Genomic DNA, 26,205 nt, shown 5'->3' on the forward strand with positions numbered 1-26,205 from the left:
ACTGTGCTGCCCCTTCAAAACTTATTGCAGTGTTATTTCATATTAAGTGACACATCTTACTTTTCCAGCCATCCTACTGAGTTTAGTTTAGGCCTTGGCCACTGTAATGTAAGTAGGCCTATTCCTATATACAGTATCCAAAATTACAATCAGCCCTCTGAGTTTTGAATAATGGACACAGCCTGCAGTTAAGAAAAAAAAATCACCAGAATGCATTTTGCTACCAATTTAATCTAAGGGCAACACACCTTGCTGCCATATCAAGGACTCAGAGAGGTAAGTTTTCCTGGGGAACCAAGTACATTAAGAGGCAGCTGGGTTGATTCTTGCCTGTGGCAGAGATCCTATTATTTTGAAGGCGAAGGTCATTTTACAGAACGTACAATAGTCTAGCTTTTTAAAAATCTCTCATTGGCCCTGGATTATTATTCACCTCTTCCAGGAAATGCAGCAGAGGAGGAGGAGGGCTGGAAGGTTTCAGTCATGATGCTTCAGCTGTTATGGTGTGTGTGGGGCAGTCTTACTGGGCCAGATGGCCTTTTCCTGCCTGTTGATATCAAGTGTTGGACTGAAGCTATACAACGCGGTGCAAAGAAAAATGGGTTTTATTGTACATAATCAGCATGACAAATTGCTGGAAACAACACTTAGTCCATCAGGAGCTGTGAGGAATGCAGAGTCTTGTTATACTGGGGTGCCCTCTGCTTCTTTCTTCAGTTCCAAGTTTTTAAAATAGTCCTTTGGAAAGTGGCGATTCCTTTCCAGATCAATCATGAGCTCTTCATCTGTAGGTTTGCCGGATTTCTGTCTTTGAGCCAGTATCATGGCACGGAGCAGAGGAGGATAAGGAACGTAGCGAATATTCGTCTCAGGAACAGGTGTGAAGCTCTTGAAAGCTTCTTCTTCGTGTTTTGGTATCAGGCGCCAATCATGGTACATAACTTTATCTATTTGTTTAACATTATCTTCAGTCTTCCCTATACGGAGGAGGAGTAAAATAACTTCGATAAAACACAAAAATCTTGGAGGTTCAGTGAACCAAACTCATGAATCAAACAAAATGTACATATGCAATACAACAAACATAGAATGACTTAATCTTGTTTTTCCTATTTACCCAAGATCTTTACATAATATTTAGTTGAATAGAATCCCCACAAATCAGAAGGAAGCTGGCACGGTGGCACAGTGATTAGCACTGCTGCCTCGCAGCACCTGGAACCCAGGTTCAATTCCGGCCTCGGGTCACTGTCTGTGTGTGGAGTTTACACGTCTTGCCCTTGTCTGTGTGGGTTTCCTCTGGGTGTTCCGGTTTCCTACCACAGTGCAAAGATGAGTGGGTTAGATGGACTGGTCATGCTAAATTGCCCCTTAGTGTCAGGGGATTAGCAAGGGTAAATACGTGGGGTTGTGAGGAAAAAGGCTGGGTGGCACTGTGGTCGCTGGAGGCTCGATGGGCCAAATGGCCTCCTTCCACACTGCAGGAATCCTATGATTCTAGAGGCCATTCGGCTCATCGGGTTTGAACATACGAACATAAGAAATAGGAGCAGGAGTAGGCCATCTAGCCCTTCGAGCCTGCCCCGCCATTCAATGAGATCATGGCTGATCTGTCGTGGCTCAGTTCCACATTCCCGCCCTCTCCCCATAACCCTTAATCCCCTCGCTTATCAAAAACCCATCAACCCGCGTCTTAAAAATATTTAGCGAGGCAGCCTCCACCACTTCAACGGGCAGAGAATTCCAGAGATTCACCACCCTTTGAGTGAAGAAGTTCCTCCTCAACTCCGTTCTAAACCACCCCCCCTTTATCTTGAGGCTGTGCCCCCTAGTCCTACTGTCCTTTCTGAGCAGGAAGAGTCTGTCCACCTCTATCCTATCCATCCTGTTCATCATCTTGTATGTCTCAATGAGATCTCCCCTCATTCTTCTAAACTCTAACGAGTACAAGCCTAGTTTATTCAGCCTCTCCTCATAGCTCAACCCCCTCAACTCCGGTATCAGCCTAGTAAACCTCTCTGCACTCCCTCCGAGGCCAAAATATCCTTGCGTAAGTGCGGCGACCAAAACTGCACACAGTATTCCAGCTGCGGCCTCACCAATGCCCTGTACAGCTGCAGCAAGACCTCCCTACTTTTATATTCAATCCCCCTCGCTATGAAGGCCAGCATCCCATTCGCCTTCCTGACCACCTGCTGCACCTGCAGGCTGGGTTTTTGCAACTCGTGCACAAGGACCCCGAGGTCCCTCTGCACCGTCGCCTGCTGCAGTTTTTCGCCACGTATGTAATAGTCCTTCCTACCATTATTCCTCCCAAAGTGGACCACCTCGCACTTGCCAACATTAAATTCCATTTGCCAGTTCCTGGCCCATTCGCCCAGCCTATCTAGACCCTTCTGCAGACTCTCCACACCCTCCGCGCAATTTGCCGTTCCACCAATCTTGGTGTCATCAGCAAATTTCGCCAACATACACTCGGTTCCCTCCTCCAGATCATCTATATAAATGGTAAATAGCTGAGGCCCCAGCACCGACCCCTGGGGCACTCCACTAGTCACCGACCGCCCATCCGAATCGCATCCATTAACCCCCACTCTCTGCCTCCTATTTGACAACCAATCCTCTATCCACGCTAACACCCTACCCCCAACTCCATGCCCCCTTACCTTCTGCAATAACCTCTTGTGAGGTACCTTGTCAAACGCCTTCTGAAAATCAAGAAAGACCACATCCACCGGCTCTCCTCTATCCACCGCCCTAGACACATACTCATAGAACTCCAATAAATTTGTCAGACAAATTTGCACCAATCACAATCCCACCCAGGTGCTATCCTCATAACCCCATGTATTTACCCTGCTAATCTCCCTGACACTAAGAGGCAATTGAGCATGGTCAACCAACCTAACCCATTTGGGAGCACCCAGAAGAAATCCATGCAGACTCGTGCAGAACATGTAAACTCTACACAGTCACCCAAGGCTGAAATTGAACCCAGTTCCCTGGCACTGTGAGGCAGCAGTGCTAACCATTGTGCCACCGTGCCACCCACAATTTCTCTGCATTGTGTTTAGACTTTCCATCTGTCTCATGATGCACTTACACTCAAGATAGCAATGACATTGTCAGACTTAAAACTTTGCTTAAACTGGCCACCAGAATTGCAGGTGTGTCCAATTTGTGTTCTATTTCAGAGATCATGCAACTTCCCTCTGTCTGCACCCTCCCTCCCCAATAGCATAGAGCAGAATCATAGAATCCTATAGTGCAGGTGGTCATGCAGCCCATCAAGCCTGCATGGACAACAATCCCACCCAGGTCCTATCTCCGTAAGCCTGCGTATTTACCCTATTATTCCCCTGAATTAAAAGTCAGTTTATCATGGCCAATCAAACTAACCTGCAAATCTTTGGAGTGTGGGAAGAAACCAGAGGAAACCCTCGCAGACACAGGGAGAACATGCAAACTCCAAGGACAATGACCCAAGCCGGGAATCGAACCTGGGCCCCTGATGCTGTGAAGCCAACCACTATGCCACCATGCCGCCCTCTCCATCTCCAGACTTGTCTTCCCTCCCCTTCACACACCCTCCCTCCTTTCGCATTGTAAATGTGATCTTATCAAGACAAATCCAACACAATCTTTCAGTAGAATTTTACGATAAATTAGCTGTTAAAAGTTAAGACGTACCTCGGAACGTTAGCACACCCCATGCTCTTCCATGGTCCATATCCTAGAGAGAGAAAAACAGCTTCATTATTGTAACAGCAGCTTTCATCCTTTATTGGTAAAAAAACTTTGGATCTTCATTCAAGAAGATGACGGCGACAAGTGTAAAATTAATAACACTATAAAATATGCAAATAAAAATCCAGGAGCTAAGAGTTGACAGATAGTGTATTATGATTGTGTATTGTCGAGTAGATAGTCCAAGCTCATTTTTACAATAAAATAATAGGACTGGAGTAGGCCATTCAGCCCCTCGAGCCTGCTCTGCCGCTCACTAAGATCATGGGTGATTTGACAGGCCTCAATACCTGCCTGTCTCCCTTAAACCTCGACTCCCTTTCAGGTCAAAAATCTGGCTAACTCAGCCTTGACCCAGCCATCACTGCTCTTGGGGGGCTACAGAATTCCAAAGATTAGCTTCAATGGGAGACCGCTTATTCTGAAATTGTGCTCCCTCGTCCTATAGTATAGTCCCAAAGAAATCTAATAGAGGATTCAGAAGAAACATTTTCACCGGGAGTGAATCATAGGGAGTGACTGAAGTGAATTGTACGGATACATTTAAGGGGAAACTAAACAAGTGAACAAGAAGAGAATAGATGGTTACAACTGTAGTTAGATGAGTAATGACGGGAGGAGACTCAAATGGAGCATTAACGCCAGCATAGACCAGTTAGGCTGTTTATCCTACGTAATGCCATCCTACGTAATTTTACATAAAATCTTGGGGAGGATTATGAATGGCTGTATTCAGCACAAGATCTGACCTCCGTGTTTCCCAATGTGCTGTTTGAAAGAGTAAGCTCGTAGAATTTGCAAATTGTGGTTTTCAGCAGAACCTTGCTGTGTGAGTCTCAATGACCCTGGAATCTCAGAGAACCAAATGACATTCAGCTGAAAGGTCGCTGACCGTAATTCTTGATATTAAATCCATTTTCCTCTCCTGATCTGCAGAGTACTTCCAGCATTCAGATTTTCAGCATATCTGTTTTACTGTGCATAACGCCCTTTGGTCATTCTTTCCTAACAGGATTAATTCAAACATAGCATGGGTAATAGAACGTTCTCTGGAACATTTATTAAGCAGAAGCATTTATTCCATCAATTCGTATTGTTTTAAATTCACTTCAAATGTGAACGAATGCATTTTGGAAGGTCTAATGCAGATGGGAAATATATAGTAAATGGCAGAACCTTTGTAAGTATTGATAAGCAAAAGGATCTGGGTGTACAGGTACAAGGTCACAAAGTGGCAATGCAGGTGGAGAAGGTAGTCAAGAAGACATATGGCATGCTTGCTTTCATAGACTGCACCTAACTGCACATCTTTTGGACTGTGGGAGGCAACGGGAGAACCCAGAGGAAACCCACGCAGACACAGGAGACATGTAAACTCCACACAGACAACGACCCGAGGCTGGAACCGAAGCTCCTGATGCTGTGAGGAAGCAGTGCTAACCACTGTGCCACCATACTGCCCCAAACAGGAGATCAAGGAGGGGGTGGATTGTAGAACTGATTCTGACCCACTGATCATGCAGGACTGATAAACTTCACCTCAAGGTCATTTGCACGTACTCTGCAAATATACAGAATAAAGCAACAACTTGGGGCATCTCATGACAGAACTTTCCATGCTTCAATGCACGTGCTCCCGATTCCACACACATAGACTTTCTTTACAAATGTTCTCAAATCTTGTTTTTTTCCTTCAAATGTAACTATTTGAACCATCACTAATGGGTAACATGAAGTACATTACTGAAGTGACCACTTCAGAAAGGCATCTCCAACAAGAAAGCCCATCCGTGTCAAACACTTGCCCCAAGCCAGCTTTGGTTTCACGGTGATTAACTGGATGCTTCAATTTCTCATCGCACATTGCGCGGCATAATATCAGCCCAAGCGGCTTCCACAAATTAGGCTCGCACATTTTGCAATTATGCAACATGAATACAACATAGGGCAGCACAAGTCCTGCTGGCACATGGTTAAAGGGGTATAAAGGAACATAAAACACCATGTGCTCATCATGAAAAAACTGAAATACGTAATTACTAGTCAACGTTCCATAAGCTGCCAGTACACCCACAGAAAGAACAGGTTTCAGAGTTGCCTAAGGCAATATACAGCTAATAGGAATTTCTGCCTCACTGTGATATTAATTTTGTATTGCAATTTTAAGCTACTTTGCTATGTGTGCCCAAACAGGTGCCGGAGTATGGCGACGAGGGGATTTTCACAGCAACTTTATTGCAGTGTTAATGTAAACCTACTTGTGACACTAATAAATAAACTATGTAGGTGCCATTTCTCAAGCCAGAATTAACTTGAGGACTGGTGAGAGGGATGGTAATCCTTGACCAAACTCGAATCACCTAGACAAATATCTCTGTGTGATTTCTATAGCGCTCCTTCAAAATGCCTTGGGATGTTTTATTGCATTAAAGAACTTGCATAAATGCGAGCTGTTGTCTTTCTCACTCCTGCACATTCCAATGTTCTTAACCTTCTCCACCTCCACACAACCATCTTTGTTTTGAAGGCTTCACAACTGCGATATAAACTGAATTGAGAAAGAGCCACAGGATTCTAGCCAATGCCTTGCCATTGCTTCATGCAATGAGTGTAACATTTTAATTGAATGGGAAAGCAAACATCCCGAAATAGAAACAGCCAGTCACGGTAGAAACGCAGGCTCAAATGTAGGACTGCCACCAATCTGCAAAGGAATTCTAAACGGCAAATCTCATCAGCAGAAAGGCTCCCCGCCCACCCCGTTGCTGATGAAGTGACAGCGCCAACATACATTTATATATCACCCTTACTGGAGGAAAGCATCCAAAGGTGCGAAACGGAAACACTACCAGACAAAAACCGACATCAGTTTGGATTGGATATCAGGACGGCCAACCAAAAGCTTGGTCAAAGAGGTAGGATTTTTGGAGGATCAAATTGGAAGAGAGAGACGTGGAGATGTTTAAGCAGGGAGTCCGAGAACTTTGAAACCAGACGGCAGTAACTGCAGCTTGCATTGGTAGTGTGAAGGGAGCGAGGGATAGAAAGGCCAGTGTTGAGGAATTCTCTTGATGGCTATGCAGTCTGACTATGAAATATTACAGGGATAGGGAGGGAAGAGACAGGGAATTTAAAATTGAGGTATCTGTGAAAGGGAAGTCAATATAATTCAGCGAGCATAGAGGTGAGGGGTGTGGGATTGGATACAGCTAGAAGGGCTTTCGGTGAGCTCAAGTTGGCAGGAAGTTGAAGAGAGTGGCTGGCTAAGGGAAGAATAAATGGCAGGAATGAGATAAGCTGAGGTAAGGATGGAGATGGACAACATTACACAAATGGAAATAGGCAGACTTAATGATGGAGAGCAAAAGAGAAAATGCAGGTCTCGCTGCATCTGTGAGGAGTTGACATTGAGTACAGGTGACCCATTGTCAATAATGGAGAGGGTACGGGGTTAAAACTTCAGCTCCAGCTCAAATAGGACACAGAATAGTCTGATTCTTGAGGCTGTTCCAATGACATCACCAAGGATTAGCATATAGATGAACAATAGGGAAGAGACCAAAAAAGGATCTTGGGGGAACAGCTGAGGTGAAAGAGAATCCATTGCAACAGCTTCTCCAGTTACAATTGGATAGGGAAGAATAGAACCAGGTAAAGTCTGTCCCAAACAGCTGGCTAATGCGGAAGGGTGGTGTGGTCAACCATGTCAGAGGTTGCAGGGATTCGGAAGGATGAGGAGGCACAGTCACACAAAGTATCATTCGGGCTTTGATTAAGGCCATTTTTATGCAATGGCAGGAAAATAAATTTGACTGGAGATGTTCAACACACAGATGCAAAAAAGACAAGACACAGATTTGGGAAGCAAAAGCTAACTTGAAGGCTTTGGACAGGAGAGGGAGAATTGAGATGAGCATAAGTTTAGAAGGATATGTATGGGTTTTCAATGGTAATGACAGTAGATTTCAAAGGGAACAGAACAGTAGGGAATTAGCTAGCAATCGAGCCAGGAAGGGACATTTGGACAGCCAGCAGTTTAATGAGAATCTGGTGGAACAGAAGCTGGCTTTCGTAGAATATGCACAATGAGTTTAAGAGATAGATGCCAGTTCAGGGTTAGGGCAACTACAGGAAGAGGAGATAGCTGCAGAGACCAGCTGAGCAAATGGTCTTAATATTCGTCATAGTTAGAAATTCTCACATATTGTCATTGGTGGTGGACTGGGGTTATATGGGTAGCTGGTAGTGATCAAAAGTCAGGATAAAATGCTATAGGTCTGGCAGCATCTGTGGAAAGAGACGCAGAGTTAACACTGAGCCTGTATGACTGCTTGAGAGCCCCAAAGAGTAAGGTGGACCGGAAATGCTATTTCTCTCCACACAGATCCTACCAGCCTGCCGATTCTTTCAAGCATCTTCTGTTTTTTTATTATTTCACATATCCAGCATCTGAAATGTTTTGTTTGAAAAAAAGCCAGAGCAGCACACTAATTAGCGCTGCTGCCTCGCTGTACCAGGGACCTGGGTTCAATTCCAGCCTTCAGTTAGTGTGTGTGTCTTTGTGTGTGGAGTTTGCATGTTCTCCCTATTAGTATGGGTTTTCCTCCGGGTGCTCTGGTTTCCTCCCACAGTCAAAGATGTGCAGGTTAGGTGGACTGGCCATGCTAAATTGCCCCTTAGTGTCGGGGAGCTAGCAGAGTAAATACTTGGGGTTACGGGGAAAGGGCTGGGGTGGGATTGTTGTGCAGAACGGCTTCCTTCTGCACTGTGGGGATTTGATGATGGGAATTATCCTAGAATTCCAGGAATAATCCTGGACGTGGTGACAAATCTGGACAGGGGAGAGCAGATGCCCCAGTGCAGCTTGGTGTGGTCCAGCCAAGAGGTGGATAGTGATAAAAGGACAGGAATGGCCTGGGGTTTTAATGCAGTGGTTTATTCCTACTCCTAATGCAGGACCTTGACCCTATAGTCCTCTATCCTTGCTACAGAGACAGTACAGTGAAGGTTTGCCAGGCTGATTCCTGGGATGGCAGGTCTGTCTTTGAGGAGAAATTAAGTTGGTTTGAATTATATTCATTGGGAGTTTAGAAGAGTGATCTCATAGAAACTTTAAAAATTCTAAGAGGGGTAGACAGGGTAGATTCAGCAAGAATGCTCCCAATAAGAACATAAGAAATAGGAGCAGGAGTAGGCCATCTAGCCCTTCGAGCCTGCCCCGCTATTCACTAAGATCATGGCTGATCTGAAGTGGCTCAGTTCCACTTTCCCGCTTTTTCCCCATAACCCTTAATTCCCTTGTCTGTCAAAAACCTATCTGCCCGTGTCTTAAAAATATTTAGCGAGGTAGCCTCCACCACTTCAACGGGCAGAGAATTCCAGAGATTCACCACCCTTTGAGTGAAGAAGTTCCTCCTCAACTCTGTTCTAAACTGCCTCCCCACCACCGCCCCCCCCCCCACTTTATCTTGAGGCTGTGCCCTCTTGTCCTGCTGTCCTTTCTGAGTGGGAAGAATCTCTCTACCTCTACCCTATCCATCCCTTTCATTATCTTATACGTCTCTATAAGATCCCCCCCTCATCCTTCTGGACTCCAACGCGTACAGACCCAGTCTATTTAGTCTCTCTTCATCGTCCAACGCCCTCATCTCCGGTGGGGGCAGTCCAGAACTTGAGGTCATTGTTTGAGGATAAACTTTCAAGAGCTGAGTGAGGAGAAATTTCCTCACTGAGAGGGTGGCGAATGTGTGGAATTCACTACCACAGAAAGTACGAGGCCAAAACATTGTGTGATTTCAGGGAGAAATTAGATATAGCTCTTGGGGCTGAAGAAATTAAGGGATATGGGGGGAAAGTGGGGGGGGGGGGGGGGGCGGAATTTGGATACTGAATCTGATGATCAGCCATGATCATAATGAATGGTGAAGCAGGCTCGAAGGGCTGAATGGCCTGAAGGGCTTCTAGTTTCTCATGACAGGGGTTGGATTGAGCGACAGCCCCAGCTCTCCCTCCCGGCCTGACCTGGGCCGTGTAGTCCACCTTGACCTTGCTGATGGTCCAGTAGCAGGGCTCGTCGTAGGCCAGCAGCCAGGACTTCTTGGTGAAGAGGCGGCCGATGCCGAAGAGGGGCAGGCGGTTGAGGTGCTGGAAGAGGCGGCTCTCGGTGCGGATGTCCCGGTGGGCCAGGAGCGGCAGCTTCTTGCCGCTGGCCGGCCGCCTCATGGTCTCTTGGTCCAGGGCGTAGCGCTCGCTGTCCCGGGGCCGCTGCTTGAGGGCCCAGTACTCGCGGACCTTGCGGGCCAGCTCCGCGATGGGCCGCACTCGCTTCTGGCGGCCCATTGTTCCCAAAGGCGGATCCTAAAACATGCGACACCAAAGATATGGCCGGGTAGCAACAGCCAAACCGGTCCCCACTGCCGCCCTGAACAAAGGTTCCATCCCAATAAAGGTTCCGCCCACTAGTGGTTCCGAACCGATAAAAAGTTCCGCCCACTAATGGTTCCGTTCCGATAAAGGTTCCGCCCACTAATGGTTCCGTCCCGATAAAGGTTCCGCCCTGCATAAAGTTATGCCCCAACAAAGGTTCCGCCTGAGGAGAGGTTCCGGGCCTGTGTGGACTGCTGGCGCCCCTCGCAGGAGGAATTGGGATTTAGTTCTCACAGACTGGGACAAACTGCAGCAACTTCATATAAGATAAAAAAACAAAACCTTCTCACACAAAAGCCTGGAAAATGCTGGAAACATTCAGGTCCGTTGATGTTCTGGAGGTTTCAGAGGCAGTTTGTTCCAATCATCTTTTGGAAATAGGTTTTTAGAGCCAATTAGTCAAACATTTGAATAAGTGAGAATTCAGCAGCAGAAATGAACCAAGAATGATTTGAATTGGACATTCTGTAGTGCAATTGCAACATTTTGCTTGAAGCTGGCTGAGAAATTGGTTTGCTGCATAAACTAGAAGGAAAAACCAGTCCAGAACTTTCAAATCCCAGTAAAAATCAGTAGTACTGACACTAGTAATTCCATTTAAGGTCCAGAAGACCAGTTCAGATCTCACAGCAACCCTTCAATGCCATGTTTCACTGGTTAAATACTTCTGTACCTTTCGCAGTTCTGATGGAACTGAAACCTGAACTCAGTTTCTCACTCTCTGGAGATGCCCGCAGGCACTTCATTGGCATCAGGTCATGCGCTGCCAACACCGGCTCGTGGCATCTCACCAGAAAAGTACAGCCGAACTAGGGAGATTGGCCTGGGGTGGGAGGGTGACGAAGAGAGGTGAGGGGAGGGTAGAGAAAAGGGGCTGAGTATTGGATAGGAGAAGAATAGGGGTGAGGGGGGTAAGGTGAAGAGCAATTACAAAAAGGCTGGATGACTGAGAGAGGAAGGGGAATGTTAAGGAGGTGGGGATTGACTGGCAACCAAGAGAGTGAGGTGAGGGGAGTAAGTGGGAGGAGAGAGGGGATTGATACATGGAGAAAGGGATGGAGCAGAAGGATGGGGAAGAGAATGCTAGGGAGTGAGGGTACTTGTTTTTTATTAAAACAGGATAAAAGCAAATTCTACAGATGTTGGAATCTGAAACCAAAATGAAAATGCTGGAAAATCTTAGCAGGTCTGGCAGCAAAGCTAACCAGCTTTGACAAAGGGTCATCTGAACTCGAAACGTCAGCTCTTTCCTCTCCTTACAGATGCTGCCAGACCTGCTGAGATTTTCCAGCATTTTCTCTTTTGGGTATTCATTTTTATTATTCCTTCATGGGCTGGCCAGCATTTATTGCACATGAGAAGGTGGTGCTCACTAGTTTAAAACTATAAAAACACCAGAAACTTTTATTTCTATTACCTTCGAAAGGATTTTGTTCACTCGATGCACCCAGGTGTTAGGTACTTGCAATGGCATTGGATAAAGCAACATTCAGGTTTGGGCTGACAAGTGTCAAGCAACATTGACGCTACACAAGTGCCAGGCAATGACCATCTTATGGGCCCCTAAATAATATAAAATTACTGGGATTAGTGCAGTCATAAACTCAGCAAGCAATATTAATCAAGTTGTTGTCTCTGCCTTAATCCCCTGTCAAAGAATTCGGGGGTATTCTCCTGTGCAAGAAAATATTAGGGTCAGAATCCTTCGGCTGTTCACGTTGGCGGGATTCTCTGGCAGCCCTCGGGTTTCCCACCAGTATGGGGTGACCCCAATGGGAATTCCCATTGACAGCAGCGGGAACAGAGAATCCTGCCGCTGGCAAACAACGTGCCATCTCCCACTGGCGGGAAACACATGGCTGGGAGGCTGCAGAAATTTGCCCGAGATGTCTGAATTTGGTTAATTGGATCTGTCTTACATCAATCGGAGCAAATTGTATTAATAGTTATGCCAACAAATTTCATTAGGATGCTCTGATGGGTGAGTCAAGCACTTGCTAAACACATCAAAGAGGAAGGTGAACTATAATTTGGTGTACTAACATCTTGACATAGACACACAGATTATAACATAACTCACAACATGACAATATTGATCCAAGGTACTGAGGTATACTCATTGATAACATTCATACCTGAATTTGCATAGTCAGTTTAAGCGTATCACAGCAATGACTGGGCTTGACTTGTTCTACATTAATGTAATGCTCCAAGTTGACACTATCATACACCAGTGACAAATTAACACTTGCTTTTCACACTCTTAAAAATGGTAACTTCTTCCCACCTAAATGCTGTGTTAAAAGTAAAAACAGTAGCAATTAAAATCACTGCAAAAATAATTTCTCCAAAATACCAGCTATAAATAAAAATAGGTCTGCTCACTTTGTTACATGAAAGTTCAGTAGAGTTCAAACTTTATTAATGCCACAAGTAGGCTTACATTAACACTACAATGAAGTTACTGTGAAAATCCCCTAGTCGCCACACTCTGGTGCCTGTTGGGGCACACTGAGGGAGAATTTAGCATGGCTAATATACCTAACTAGCACGTCTTGACAATGCACGCTCAACGTGCCCATGTCTTTTATTTATGGTGCAGCAGGTGGTCAGGAAGGCGAATGGGATGCTGGCCTTCATAGCGAGGGGGATTGAATATAAAAGTAGGGAGGTCTTGCTGCAGCTGTATAGGGCATTGGTGAGGCCGCAGCTGGAGTACTGTGTGCAGTTTTGGGCGCCGCACCTGCGCAAGGATATTTTGGCCCTGGAGGGAGTGCAGAGGAGGTTTACTAGGCTGATACCGGAGTTGAGGGGATTGAGCTATGAGGAGAGGCTGAATAAACTAGGCTTGTACTCGTTAGAGTTTAGAAGAATGAGGGGAGATCTCATTGAGATGTATAAGATGATGAATGGGATGGATAGGATAGAGGTGGAGAGACTCTTCCCGCTCAAAAAAGACAGTAGGACTAGGGGGCACAGCCTCAAGATAAAGGGGAGGCGGTTTAGAACGGAGTTGAGGAGGAACTTCTTCACTCAAAGGGTGGTGAATCTCTGGAATTCTCTGCCCGTTGAAGTGGTGGAGGCTGCCTCGCTAAATATTTTTAAGAAGCGGGTTGATGGGTTCTTGATAAGAGAGGGGATTAAGGGTTATGGGGAGAGGGCGGGAAAGTGGAACTGAGCCACAACAGATCAGCCATGATCTTATTGAATGGCGGGGCAGGCTCGAAGGGCTAGATGGCCTACTCCTGCTCCTATTTCTTATGTTCTTATGTTCTTATCCCTAATTACCCTTGAGAAGGTGGTGCGCCACCTTTTTGAACCACTGAGTTCAGTCCCTGAGGTGTACCTACACCCACAATGCTGTTTGGAGGGATTTCCAGCATTTTGAACCAGTGAGCGTGAAGAAACAGCGATATATTTCCAAATCAGTGTGGTGAGTGACTTAGAAGGGAACCTGCAGGTGGTGCTGTTCCCATGTGTCTGCCATCCTTGTCCTTATGGATGGTCGATATCTTAGGTTTGGAAGGTGCTGCCAAAAGATGAGCTCCTGCAATGCATCCTCTTTTCTGATGAATGTGAGCTTACTGAAGACCAATGGAATCCTTTACCAAACATGCAAGCACCTTTGTGGTAGATCATCATCAATAGATTGAGCCTTGGGTCATTTCACAGAACATGGAGACGTGGAAGGACTCAAATTAATGAAAATACAACAGGCTGAAATACAACGCAAAACATGCAAATGAGAGAACATGTTGCATTTGCGGGCCATCACCAAGTCATGCTGCTTTGTAACAGCTATGGGGACACCTTGGTCTTAAAACCATGCAAAGTATGTAACATATGGGCTAACCCAGTGACTTTCAGTTCACACCTACATCCTGATCCCATTACTCAAGAAATGATTCCCTAGGTTCTGGCACGTTATGGACTCCAAGCTTCAGGTGACATTTCCAGTTTGAGGACTATCTGAAAAACAACCAAGCCTGTTGCTATTAGAATTTTCTTTTCTGTTTTACAATTTCCATTGTTGCTGGTGGGGCTCATCTTCAACTGCACTACGTTCAATGGGATGAAAATTGGATAGGTTCTACAATCACTGTGTGATCTGCTCTGACAGGTGATCATTCAGGCAGTGAGGTTGAAAGTTATTCCCTCGTCCCACAATTGCTTTTGTGATGTACTATACAACATGCTGTACGGCCGTTATTTGATGACCTTACTTGGGCGAGGCTCGTAAAATCCCGCCCCAGGCCAACGGAGAATTCCGTTCTGCGAAGTGGTAACATCCCGGCTTATATATATTAGAGAATTATATTTCATGACTCTTACGGCTTGTGTACAACTTTTAGCTTTTCCAATATGGTTGGCAAGGTCTTGGTTCCAGACAATGATTTGATTTGATTTATTATTGTCACGTACAGTAGTATACAATAAGAAGTATTGTCTCTTGCATGCTACGCAGACAAAGCATGCCATTCCTAGAGAAGGAAAGGAGTAAGTGCAGAATGCACTGTTACAGTCATAGCTAGGATGTAGAGAAGGATCAACTTAGTGCGAAGTAGGTCCATCCAAAATCCTGATGACAGCAGGGAAGAAGCTGTTCTTGAGTCGGTTGGTATGTGCCCTCAGACTTTTGTATCATTTTCCCAATGGAACAAGGTGGAAGACGGTATGTCTGGGGCGCCTGTGGTCCTTAATTATGCTGGCTGCTTTTCCGATGCAGTGGGAAGTGTAGACAGTGTCAATGGACGGGAGGCTGGTTTGTGTGATGGACTGGGCTTCGCTCATAACCCTTTGTAGATTCTTGCAGTCTTGAGCCAATGGGCTAATCATAAAAGCCCACCACCTTTCTGGCTATGAGTCGACTTCCCAAACACTATTTTTGACATCAGAATTCTTGAAGTTAGGAAAGCCAGTTGCTTTTAATAAATGAAGAGCTTGTGTTTCTAAACTATTTTTCACAATCTCAGGACATCCTTTTATAGTCGAAGGAGTGTAGGAAATCTGGCAGCCAATTTACACACAGCAAGCTCCCAAAAACAGCAATGAATTAAGTTGATCTTTCTCCATTAAGTTGATTTTTCTCTACATCCTAGCTATGACTATAATACTACATTCTGCACTCTCTCGTCTCCTTCTCTACGAACGGTATGCATTGTCTGTATACTTGCAAAAAACAATACTTTTCACTGTATACTAATACATGTCACAATAATAAATCAGATCAAATCAAAATAAATAATCGGTTAATCTGTTTTCTTGATGTTGGCTGCTGAGGGATAAGCCTTGGCCAGGCCTTCAAGGTAGTAATTTGGGATCTGTTATTCCCAGCTGTGAGGACAATTGGATCTGAGGCCTCATCTAAAAGACAGCACCCCTGACAATGCAACTCTCCCTCAGTAGTGGACTGGAGTGTCAGCCGGGATTATGTGGTCAAATGTCTGGAGTGGGATTTGACTCACAGCTTTCTGACTCAATGGCGAGAGTGTGCCATCAACTGAAACAAGGCTAATGCTTAATTAGTTAAATTACTTTCAACTCAAATAAAAGGACTCCCGAATTCTACTCTTAATACTCTTACTTTGTTCTGGAGCCAAAAGACTGCAGGGAAAGCCAGTCGACCAGAACCAAGTTAAAACACCAAGAAAATCTCACAAATTCACAGATCTGGGAGGTGACTGCCTTGGAAGGTGCTATTGCTGAAGTCTTGATGAGTTGCTGCTGTTCATCTCAGAGATGGTACATACTGCAGTTACTGTACATGGTTGGTGCAGGCTTCATAGAATCATAGAACCCTACAGTGCAGAAGAGGCCCTTCGGCCCGTCAAGTCTGCACCCAACACAATCCCACCCAGGCCCTACTCCCATATCCCTACATATTATACCCACTAATCCCTCTAACCTACACATCCCTGGACACTAAAGGACAATTTCTTAGCATGGCCAATCAACCTAACCCGCACATCTTTGGACTGTGGGAGGAAACCGGAGTACCCGGAGGAAACACATGCAGACATGAGGAGAATGTGCAAACTTCACACAGACAGTGACCCGAGCCGGGAATTGAACCCAGGACCCTGGAGCTGTGAAGCAGCAGTGCGAACCACTGTGCTACCGTGCCGCCCAGTTTAATGTGACTCAGTTGCCAATCAATCAAGTAGGTTGCTTTATTGAGCTTCTTGAGTGTTATTGGAGCTGTGCTCATCTAACCAAGTGATGAGTATTAAATTACACTCCTGACTTGTACCTTGTGGGTGGTGGACAGGCTTTGGGGAGGTGAGGTACTCACTGCTGACTTACCAGGTCTGACCTGTACTGCAGTGGGCTGGATTCTTCCTGCACACTTGGGAACTCCATCATTAAGCTCAGATGTGGATCATAATCCCGCAGTGTGCCATTCATTATGATTTTTTCCCCAGCCATTTGATTTGATTTGATTTATTATTGTCACGTGCGTTATACCATGCAGTGAAAAGTGTAGTTGGATGCGCTACAATAATGACCCTTTGTAGTTTCTTGCAGTCTTGGACAGAGCAGGAGCCATACCAAGTTGTGATACAACCAGAAAGAATGCTTTCTATGGTGCATTTGTGAAAGTTGGTGAGAGTCATAACTGGCATGCCACATTTCCTTAGTCTTTTGAGAAAGTAGAGGCGTTGGTGGGTTTGAGGGTGAGCTTAATATTCTGGCAGGGTCTAAAAATCAGGCTCACTAATGTAAGGATGTTAATGATGGTGGAATTCATTGATCATAATATAATTGAATGTCAAGAGGAGATGGTTTAAATTCTCACTTATCTGATATTTGTGTGGTGCAAATGTGACCATTTATCAGACCAAACTTGCATGTTGCCCAGATCTTGCTACATGTGGGCATGACTACTTCAGCTTCTGAGGAATTGTGAATGGAGCCGAACATTGTGCAATCAGCAATGAACATCCCCACTTATGATGGAGGGCAGGTCATTGATGAAGCAGCTGAAGATGGTTGGGCCTAGGGCACTAACCCTGAGGAACTCCTGAGGTGACGTCCTGGAGCTGAGGTGACTGACCTTCTCACAATCTTCAGCTGTTGTAAACGGAACACAGTAAGAAGTCTCACAACACCAGGTTAAAGTCCAACCAGTTTATCTGATAGTAATCCCACAAGCTTTTGGAAATGGTGTTCCTTCATCAGGTGTGTGGGAGGTTCTGATCAGAGGAGGGCATATAAAGTCACACCCAGATCAGAACCTTCCACACACCTGGCGAGGGAACACCGTTTCCGAAAGCTTGTGGGTTTACTATCAAATAAACTGGTTGGACTTTAACCTGGTGTTGAGAGACTTCTTATTGTGTTTAACCCAGTCCAACACCGGCATCGTAACCAGAACGGGCAGAGAAGGTTCCTTTGTTCACTCAAGCATTGAGACTTAAAGGAGTTACCTGAGAAAACTGGGAAGTGTACCATGTTAGCGAGTTACGGGTCTGTGCACTGCAAGACCAGAACAATCAACTCATTGTTGGGTGACCTATTAGGTAATGCTATGAAGTATGTTAATTGTCACTAAAAAAGCTTTAAATAATGGTACTTTGGAATTCATAGGTTTGGCCGATCTAGTACACTGAGCTCGGAGCTGTAACCTGCTTTAGATTTCCTGGTTAAAGCTCTCAACTCTTTGTCGTAAGTACTGTTGCTAAGTGTATGTTCAATCCTTCTCAATAATTGTTATTACTTTATGGATAATAAGTCTGTGAATGTCTATTTTCAATGCTGTCAGCCATATTATTCAGAGGAGTAGCAGTTGGCAGTCGAGAGAGGTAATATTTATGTTGGAGTTATGTGATAGTGATTCTGAAAATGATGTAGGGGTTTGACGGGGGAGAGATGAAAAAGATGCTTCCCCTGGTGGTGGTATCCAAAAGTTGAGATCATAAATATAAAATAGTCATTAATAAATCCACCAGGGAATTCAGGAGAAAGCCCATCACCCAGGGAGTGATGAGAATGTGGAAATTGCTACCACGAGTAGTTATTGAGGTGAGTAACAAAATAAAAAGAGACTTGCATTTCTGTAGCACCTTTCCTGACCATCAGGTACCTCAAAGTGCTTTGTAGGCAATGAAGTAGTTTTGAAGTATAGTCCCTGTCGTAATGTGGGAAACTCAGCAGCCAATTTTTGCATTTCAAACTCACACAAACAGCAAAACTGTAATACTGTAATTTGTGATGCTGTTTGAAGGATAAGTATTGGCCAGTTTATTGATAATATATTTAATATTAAGTGCGAGGTGGTCCACTTTGGTAGGAGTAATGGTAGGAAGGATTATTACTTACGTGGAGAAAAACTGCAGCAGGCGACGGTGCAGAGGGACCTCGGGGTCCTTGTGCATGAGCCGCAAAAACCCAGCTTGCAGGTGCAGCAGGTGGTCAGGAAGGCGAATGGGATGCTGGCCTTCATCGCGAGGGGGATTGAATATAAAAGTAGGGAGGTCTTGCTGCGGCTGTATCGGGCATTGGTGAGGCCGCAGCTGGAGTACTGTGTGCAGTTTTGGGCGCCGTACTTACGCAAGGATATTTTGGCCTTGGAGGGAGTGCAGAGGAGGTTTACATAAGAACATAAGAAATAGGAGCAGGAGTAGGCCATCTAGCCCTTCGAGCCTGCCCCGCCATTCAATAAGATCATGGCTGATCTGTCGTGGCTCAGTTCCACTTTCCCGCCCTCTCCCCATAACCCTTAATCCCCTCTCTTATCAAGAACCCATCAACCCGCTTCTTAAAAATATTTAGCGAGGCAGCCTCCACCACTTCAACGGGCAGAGAATTCCAGAGATTCACCACCCTTTGAGTGAAGAAGTTCCTCCTCAACTCTGTTCTAAACCGCCTCCCCTTTATCTTGAGGCTGTGCCCCCTAGTCCTACTGTCTTTTTTGAGCGGGAAGAGTCTCTCCACCTCTATCCTATCCATCCCATTCATCATCTTATACGTCTCAATGAGATCTCCCCTCATTCTTCTAAACTCTAACGAGTACAAGCCTAGTTTATTCAGCCTTCCTCATAGCTCAACCCCCTCAACTCCGGTATCAGCCTAGTAAACCTCCTCTGCACTCCCTCCAAGGCCAAAATATCCTTGCGCAGGTGCGGCGCCCAAAACTGCACACAGTACTCCAGCTGCGGCCTCACCAATGCCCTATACAGCTGCAGCAAGACCTCCCTACTTTTATATTCAATCCCCCTCGCTATGAAGGCCAGCATCCCATTCGCCTTCCTGACCACCTGCTGCACCTGCAAGCTGGGTTTTTGCGACTCATGCACAAGGACCCCGAGGTCCCTCTGCACCGTCGCCTGCTGCAGTTTTTCGCCACGTAAGTAATAGTCCTTCCTACCATTCTTCCTACCAAAGTGGACCACCTCACACTTGCCAACATTAAATTCCATTTGCCATTTCCTGGCCCATTCGCCCAGCCTATCTAGATCCTTCTGCAGACTCTCCACACCCTCCACGCAATTTGCCTTTCCCCCAATCTTGGTGTCATCAGCAAATTTCGACACTCTACACTCGGTTCCCTCCTCCAGATCATCTATATAAATGGTAAATAGCTGAGGCCCCAGCACCGACCCCTGGGGCACCCCACTAGTCACCAACCGCCAATCCGAATAGCACCCATTGACCCCCACTCTCTGCCTCCTATTTGACAACCAATCCTCTATCCACGCTAACACCCTACCCCCAACTCCATGTCCCCTGACCTTCTGCAATAACCTCTTGTGAGGTACCTTGTCAAACGCCTTCTGAAAATCCAGAAAGACCACATCCACCGGCTCTCCTCTATCCACTGCCCTAGACACATCCTCATAGAACTCCAGTAAATTTGTCAGACACGACTTCCCTTTAATGAAACTGTGCTGCGTCTGCTCTATCAAGCAATTCCCTTCAAGATGCCTCGCAATTTCCTCTTTAATGACGGATTCTAACATTTTACCTACCACAGACGTTAAACTAACCGGCCTATAATTCCCCACCTTTTGCCTGGCACCCTTCTTAAACAATGGCGTAACATTAGCCTAGCCTAGTAACATTACTAGGCTGATGCCGGAGTTGAGGGGGTTGAGCTATGAGGAGAGGCTGAATAAATTAGGTTTGTACTCGTTAGAGTTTAGAAGAATGAGGGGAGATCTCATTGAGACGTATAAGATGATGAATGGGATGGATAGGATAGAGGTGGAGAGACTATTCCCGCTCAGAGGGGATAGCAGGACTAGGGGGCACAGCCTCAAGATAAAGGGGGGGCGGTTTAGAACGGAGTTGAGGAGGAACTTCTTCACTCAAAGGGTGGTGAATCTCTGGAATTCTCTGCCCGTTGAAGTGGTGGAGGCTGCCTCGCTAAATATTTTTAAGACACGGGTTGATGGGTTTTTGATAGGAGAGGGGATTAAGGGTTATGGGGAGAGGGCGGGAAAGTGGAACTGAGCCACGACAGATCAGCCATGATCTTATTGAATGGCGGGGCAGGCTCGAAGGGCTGGATGGCCTACTCCTGCTCCTATTTCTTATGTTCTTATGTTCTTAAGCCTTGATTTAGAGAGCCTTAAACATATTACAAGGATTTTAATCTTTGTTTAACTGCAAAAGCTAATATTTTCTTCAGTTAAATTTAATTTTTTAACCATTTGGAAAGGAGTCTGAAGAATGACCCTCAATAACTCATCATTGGGTATTTGTGAGCATGTTCTCTGACATGGGGGCTGGAATTTTACTGCCACACCCGAACTGGAATTGGAGCAGGCGAGACTCACAGAACGGATTTCTCTGTTTGACCTCAGATTGGATTTTACAAGTCTTGCCCGAGACCGTTAACATCCCACTGGGGAGTTGGTTTAGCTCAGTTGGCTGGATGGCTGGTTGGTGATGCAGAGAAAAGGCAACAGCACAGGTTCAGTTCTTGTACCGGTTAAGGTTATTCATGAAGGCCCCGTCTTCTCAACCTTGCCCCTCGACTGAGGTGATCCTCGGGTTAAATTACCACCAGCCCATGGTCATCTGGGACTATGGTGACTTTACCTACCTGTTAGTAAGTTCGCCGACGACACAAAGGTTGGTGGTGTTGTGGATTGTCTGGAGTGATGTCAGAAGTTGCAGCGTGACATAGATAGGATGCAAAACTGGGCGGAGAAGTGGCAGATGGACTTCAACGCGGATAAATATGTAGTGGTCCATTTTGGCAGGACCAACAGGATGCAGGAGTACAATATCAAGGGTAGGAGTCTTAGCTGGGTTGAAGAGCAGAAGGATCTTGGGGTCCGAGTCCGTAGGACTCTTAAACCATCCTTGCAGGTGGAGGATGTGGACAAGAAGGCGTATGGTGTACTGGCCTTCATTAATCGAGGGATTGAGTTTAGGAGTCGGGAGGTAATGCTGCAACTTTATAAGTCCCTAGTCAGACCCCACTTGGAGTACTGTGCTCAGTTCTGGACGCCTCACTACAGGAAGGATGTGGAAGCTATTGAGAGGGTGCAGAGGAGATTTACAAGGATGTTGCCTGGATTGGGAGGCATGCCTTATGAAGATAGGTTGAGGAAGCTGGGACTCTTCTCCCTGGAGAGACGAAGGTTGAGAGGCGACCTGATAGAGGTTTATAAAATGTTGAGAGGAATAGATAGGGTGGATTCTCGGAGGCTATTTTCCAGGGCTGAAATGGTCGCTACGAGAGGACACAGGTTTAAGGTGCTGGGAGGCAGGTACAGAGGAGTTGTTAGGAGTAAGTTTTTCACTCAGAGGGTGGTGAGTGAGTGGAATCGGCTGCCGTCGGTGGTGGTGGAGGCGAACTCGCTGGGGTCTTTTAAAAGACTTCTGGATGAGTAAATGGGATCTAATGGCATTGGAAGTTACAGATAGTTCTATGGCTTGGTAGGTATAGATATGATCGGTGCAACTTGTGGGCCGATGGGCCTGTTTGTGCTGTAGTGTTCTATGTTCTATGTTCTGTGACTCATATATTGTTATTGACAGAAAAGGAGATAATTTATACAGCCTTGATTTCTCCCCGTCCGTAAACAGAAAGATATTTCTGATTCCCCCACTCTTCGTGAGTGGTGGCAAATTTTTCCCAATGTCTAACTTTCATCTGTGGAGGCAGGGCTTCCCTGGCCTTAGAAGTCCTGGCAGGTAAAAGAGGATAAGAAAAGCTGGGTCTGAGTTGAGTGCCCTTGTGGGTAGGAGCAAATATATTACTTCACCACTTCCCACCATGTCTGATTCTCTCCCAAAATTACACAATGCCCAAGCCTATAATGTCCCATCTTCCCCAGTGTCTTATCTCCCCATGATGTTCAATCTGCAATGCCCTGTCTGGGTCAATGTCCTGTCTCCCCCACAATGTCCCAACTCCCCGACAATGTCTGAGTCACTTACTCAGTCTGGGACAATGTCCCACATAGCCTGTAATGTTCCATTTGCCCCACAATGTCCTATCTCCCCCGCAATGTCCCAACTCCCCACAATGTCCCACCCCCTCACAATGTCCCATCACCCCACAGTGTTCCAATCCCTCACAAATATCCCATCTCCACAATGTCCCATCTCCCCACAATGTCCCATCTCCCCACAGTGTCTCATTGCCCCACATTATTCCATTCCCTCACAAATATCCCATCTCTCCACAATGTCCCACCTCTTCACAATATCCCACCTCCCCACAATATCCCACCGCCCCACAATGTCCCATCGTCCCACATTGTTCTGTTCCCTCACAAATATCCCATCTCTCCACAATGTCCCATCTCCTCACAGTGTCCCAACCACCCACAATGTCCCATCTCCTCACAGTGTCCCAACCACCCACAATGTCCCATCTCTCCACAGTGTCCCACATTATTCCATTCCCTCACAAATATCCCATCTCTCCATAATGTCCCATCTCCTCACAGTTTCCCAACCACCCACAATGTCCCATTCCCTCAAAATATCCCATCTCTCCACAATGTCCCACCTTTCCACAATGTTCCATGGCCCCAGAATGACGCATCCCCTCACAATGTCCCACCTCTACCCATAATGTCCCACTTTCCCACCATGGTAGCTCTCCTGCCAATGAGTCATTCCATTTTTGAGCCTGAAGAGAATTAGAGTAATTGTGGGTTAAATATCCTGAGTCTACAGATTGAGGGTCTGATTAAATTATAAAAATAGCAAAACTTAGTGTTTTATTGGGGCCACAATAAAAAAAACAAGGATTGTAAATTATATGAACAGTCTCGAGTTGATGACATGGGATTGTCACATAGCATTTGGTACTTTGAAGTTCATTGGCCATTCCAAGTTGGTTATTAGGAGCATACAGGCCAATGTGTGTGCAGTCTGTACACCCAGCCATGCAGGTAAAATCTAGTGCTGTCTCATCCAGCTTTCCTTTGCCATGGGCAATGAAATATTGACATTCCTGTTAATGTAGAACGCCGTTGACCTCCTCGGTGTGGCAATGGGTTGAAAACTTGATATGTCACTGGTGTCACTTGCTGTAGTCCTTTAGAAAGCTGTAGCACTGACGTTAAGGTTCGTGGTGACCTGGATGGTCACAGGCTCTGCTGTTCATGCCCCAGTTTGAGATCTAGCTGCAGCAAGTGAAATAACTTGGTGACAACCTTCTTTGTGTGTAATAATGGCACCTGAATCAATACCCATCTGCAAAAGTAAGGGAGGTTCCACTTGCCTCCAATAGTGACCTCCTCCTCCTCTCGCTTTCGATAGCCACTCCTACTCACCGAAGCTTCTCCTTCAGCCCTGAGGGCAACAATATGAAACCACACCCGACTGCAGTCAAATTAAGAATACCAACAACAGCCAACGCCAACAAAATCTGCCTTTCTCTGCACAGTGATTTCTTTTACAGAGTGATAAAAGACACCAAAGAATTAGGATCGGCACTAGCCAGCAGCCTGAAGTGATAAATCAGCAATTAATCTGTAAGGTTTGCATGGTGTGTTTAAAAATGAGGGGCTCTGCTGTCTACCTGGAGGAGTGTTTTTCAGACACTATGTATTATGCTCGCTTTCTCAACATAAAGACTCACAGAGACAATACCCTAGTTAAAGACATTTCTTTATTTCCAAAGCTTGGTTCAACGTAGCAAGGGAGGGTGATTTTGGTGGCGATCCAAAATCTCTCTAAGATTACATCACTCTCGGCATTACAATGTTCAAAAGTCATTTGCCCATTTTCTTGCCCACCTCGGGTGGGTGTGAGCCAATTATTACCTGTAGGGATTATGTATCAATGCCAATAACATTTAACCTCTGATAGCAAGGGATGGCATGATCAGTTTGCGAACTTGATAAGAGTTTCTCACTGTCTCCTGGCACTTTTGTTTTCATCTGGTGTAATGTATAGTCTATTCATTTGGCCTGGCAGAGATCTCTAGCACTGTCACAATGATGAGAGTTTTTCTCCCCTTTGCTCAACAGCCACATCGTTCTGAGGAATGTAGTTCTTTTTACTTGACTACATCCCATCATGCCTTAGAGCAGTGTGTCAATAGCCAAGGTGTATGTTTTTTAAGACAGAATATAATATGTTTTCAAAAATACATGTTTAAATTCTCTAACAGCGGGTATATGTACCTCCATGCAAACAATACCTTCGCAAAATTTATTCCAGGCACTTCATGACTTCACTCTAAATTAATTTACTCTGATTTGTTAATCTTTTAGTCCCAAATTATTCTGAACTCCCCTTATACCATTTCATTAATTAAGCCCAGCATGTAATGAGCCAGGGACTGGGACAAGCCAAAATCATCACAATTGGAACTTTACAACTTTAACAATTCTCTCTCTCTCTAATTAATTATGTGGAGTTGCCGGCGTTGGACTGGGGTGGGCACAGTAAGAAGTCTCACAACAGCAGGTTAAAGTCCATCAGGTTTATTTGGTAGCACGAGTTTTCTGAGCACTGTCCCTTCATCAGGTGAGTGCAGGGGCACTGATGAAGGGGCAGCACTCCAGCAAGGAACGACACTTAAGACTACAAAGAAAAATGGCAGCAATTAAACCAGAACAAGTAGTGAAAAGAGTGTGCAAACAATGGAATAGATACACTGAAAATGAGATTGGGAATGGACATGACAATTGATGCTACGCATCACCTATAGGGGATTTTCACAGTAACTTCATTGCAGTGTTAATGTAAGCCTACTTGTGACACTAACAAATAAACTGAAAAATTAACTTAATATCGTGCTAAATAAGTTTATAGCTTCAGCATTTACCAAGGAGAAGATCTGGAAAGGGATCTAATGTTGCAGAAATAAATTGTGATGCTATTCACACTACGACTAAGTGGTTGCCAAACAGCTGTGTAAAACTAAGGCAATGAAATCTCCAGGGCCACATGTGATGCAGTCAGAAATTCTTAAGAAAAGAAGGGAGGGAATTGCAAGGGTTCTGACGCAAATTTGAAGGAACCATTGAATACAGGAGAGGTGTCTGGGGACTGCAGAAAGACAGATGCTAACTGCTATTTTTTAAAAAAGATCGTGACGTGACCCAGGAAAATACAGACCAGTGAATCTGATCTCTGTTGTGGGTCAATTAATGGTTTTAAAGTTTACTTATTATTGTCACAAGCAGGCTTACATTAACGCTGCAATGAACTCACTGTGAAAATCTACTCACCATTGTTCGGGTACACTGAGGGAGAATTTAGCATGGCCCATGCATCTAACCTACGTGTCTTTTGGAGTGTTGGAAGGAAACCGGAGCACCCGGTGGAAACCCACACAGACACGGGGAGAACGTGCAGACTCCGCAAAGACAGTGACCCGAGCTGGCATTCAAACCCAGGTCCCTGACACTGTGAGGCAGCAGTGCTAACCACTGCGCCACCCGTGCCGCCCAATGGAAATCCCACAGATAAAATTATGAATAGAAACAAAATCACAAGACGCTAAACAATTTGCATTCGTGAAGGGAAGGTTTGCTGATCCAACTTACTGCTTTTCTTTGACAAAGGAACTAAAAAAAAAGCAATGAATATATATAGACTTGTGGAAGGCTT

General features: G+C 45.4%; 2 protein-coding genes across 2 annotated transcripts in view; one reads left to right on the forward strand and one right to left on the reverse strand.

Annotated features, from left to right (window-relative positions):
• Nucleotides 1–587: 587 nt before the first annotated feature.
• Nucleotides 588–10,137, reverse strand: mrps34 (mitochondrial ribosomal protein S34). The gene is made up of 3 exons (XM_080206301.1): nt 9,769–10,137; nt 3,691–3,733; nt 588–977 (listed from the first exon to the last, which is right to left on the reverse strand). Exons 1-3 carry the CDS (start codon nt 10,084–10,086, stop codon nt 685–687), a joined length of 654 nt encoding a protein of 217 aa, XP_080062427.1. The 5' UTR covers nt 10,087–10,137; the 3' UTR covers nt 588–684.
• The window catches only part of LOC145355175 (phospholipase A2-like), a 50,232-nt gene continuing 30,646 nt past the window's right edge, over nt 6,620–26,205 (forward strand). The window contains exon 1 of the mRNA XM_080207088.1: nt 6,620–6,662. The gene's annotated coding sequence lies outside the window, so the exon portion shown is untranslated. The remainder of the gene's footprint in view (nt 6,663–26,205) is intronic.

This window comes from Carcharhinus amblyrhynchos, chromosome 18 (genome assembly GCF_965287045.1).
Source record: "Carcharhinus amblyrhynchos chromosome 18, sCarAmb.v2.hapA, whole genome shotgun sequence".
NCBI classification, from domain to species: domain Eukaryota; kingdom Metazoa; phylum Chordata; class Chondrichthyes; order Carcharhiniformes; family Carcharhinidae; genus Carcharhinus; species Carcharhinus amblyrhynchos.

Bases quoted from the DNA above. Each gene is read 5' to 3' on its own strand.
- mrps34 (XM_080206301.1), bottom strand. From the start codon at position 10,086: ATGGGCCGCCAGAAGCGAGTGCGGCCCATCGCGGAGCTGGCCCGCAAG. The intron at 3,734-9,768 runs GTCAGGCCGGGA...TTCTCTCTCTAG, and splicing joins AGGTGGACTACACGGCCCAG to GATATGGACCATGGAAGAGC. The intron at 978-3,690 runs GTACGTCTTAAC...TCCTCCGTATAG, and splicing joins GGGTGTGCTAACGTTCCGAG to GGAAGACTGAAGATAATGTT.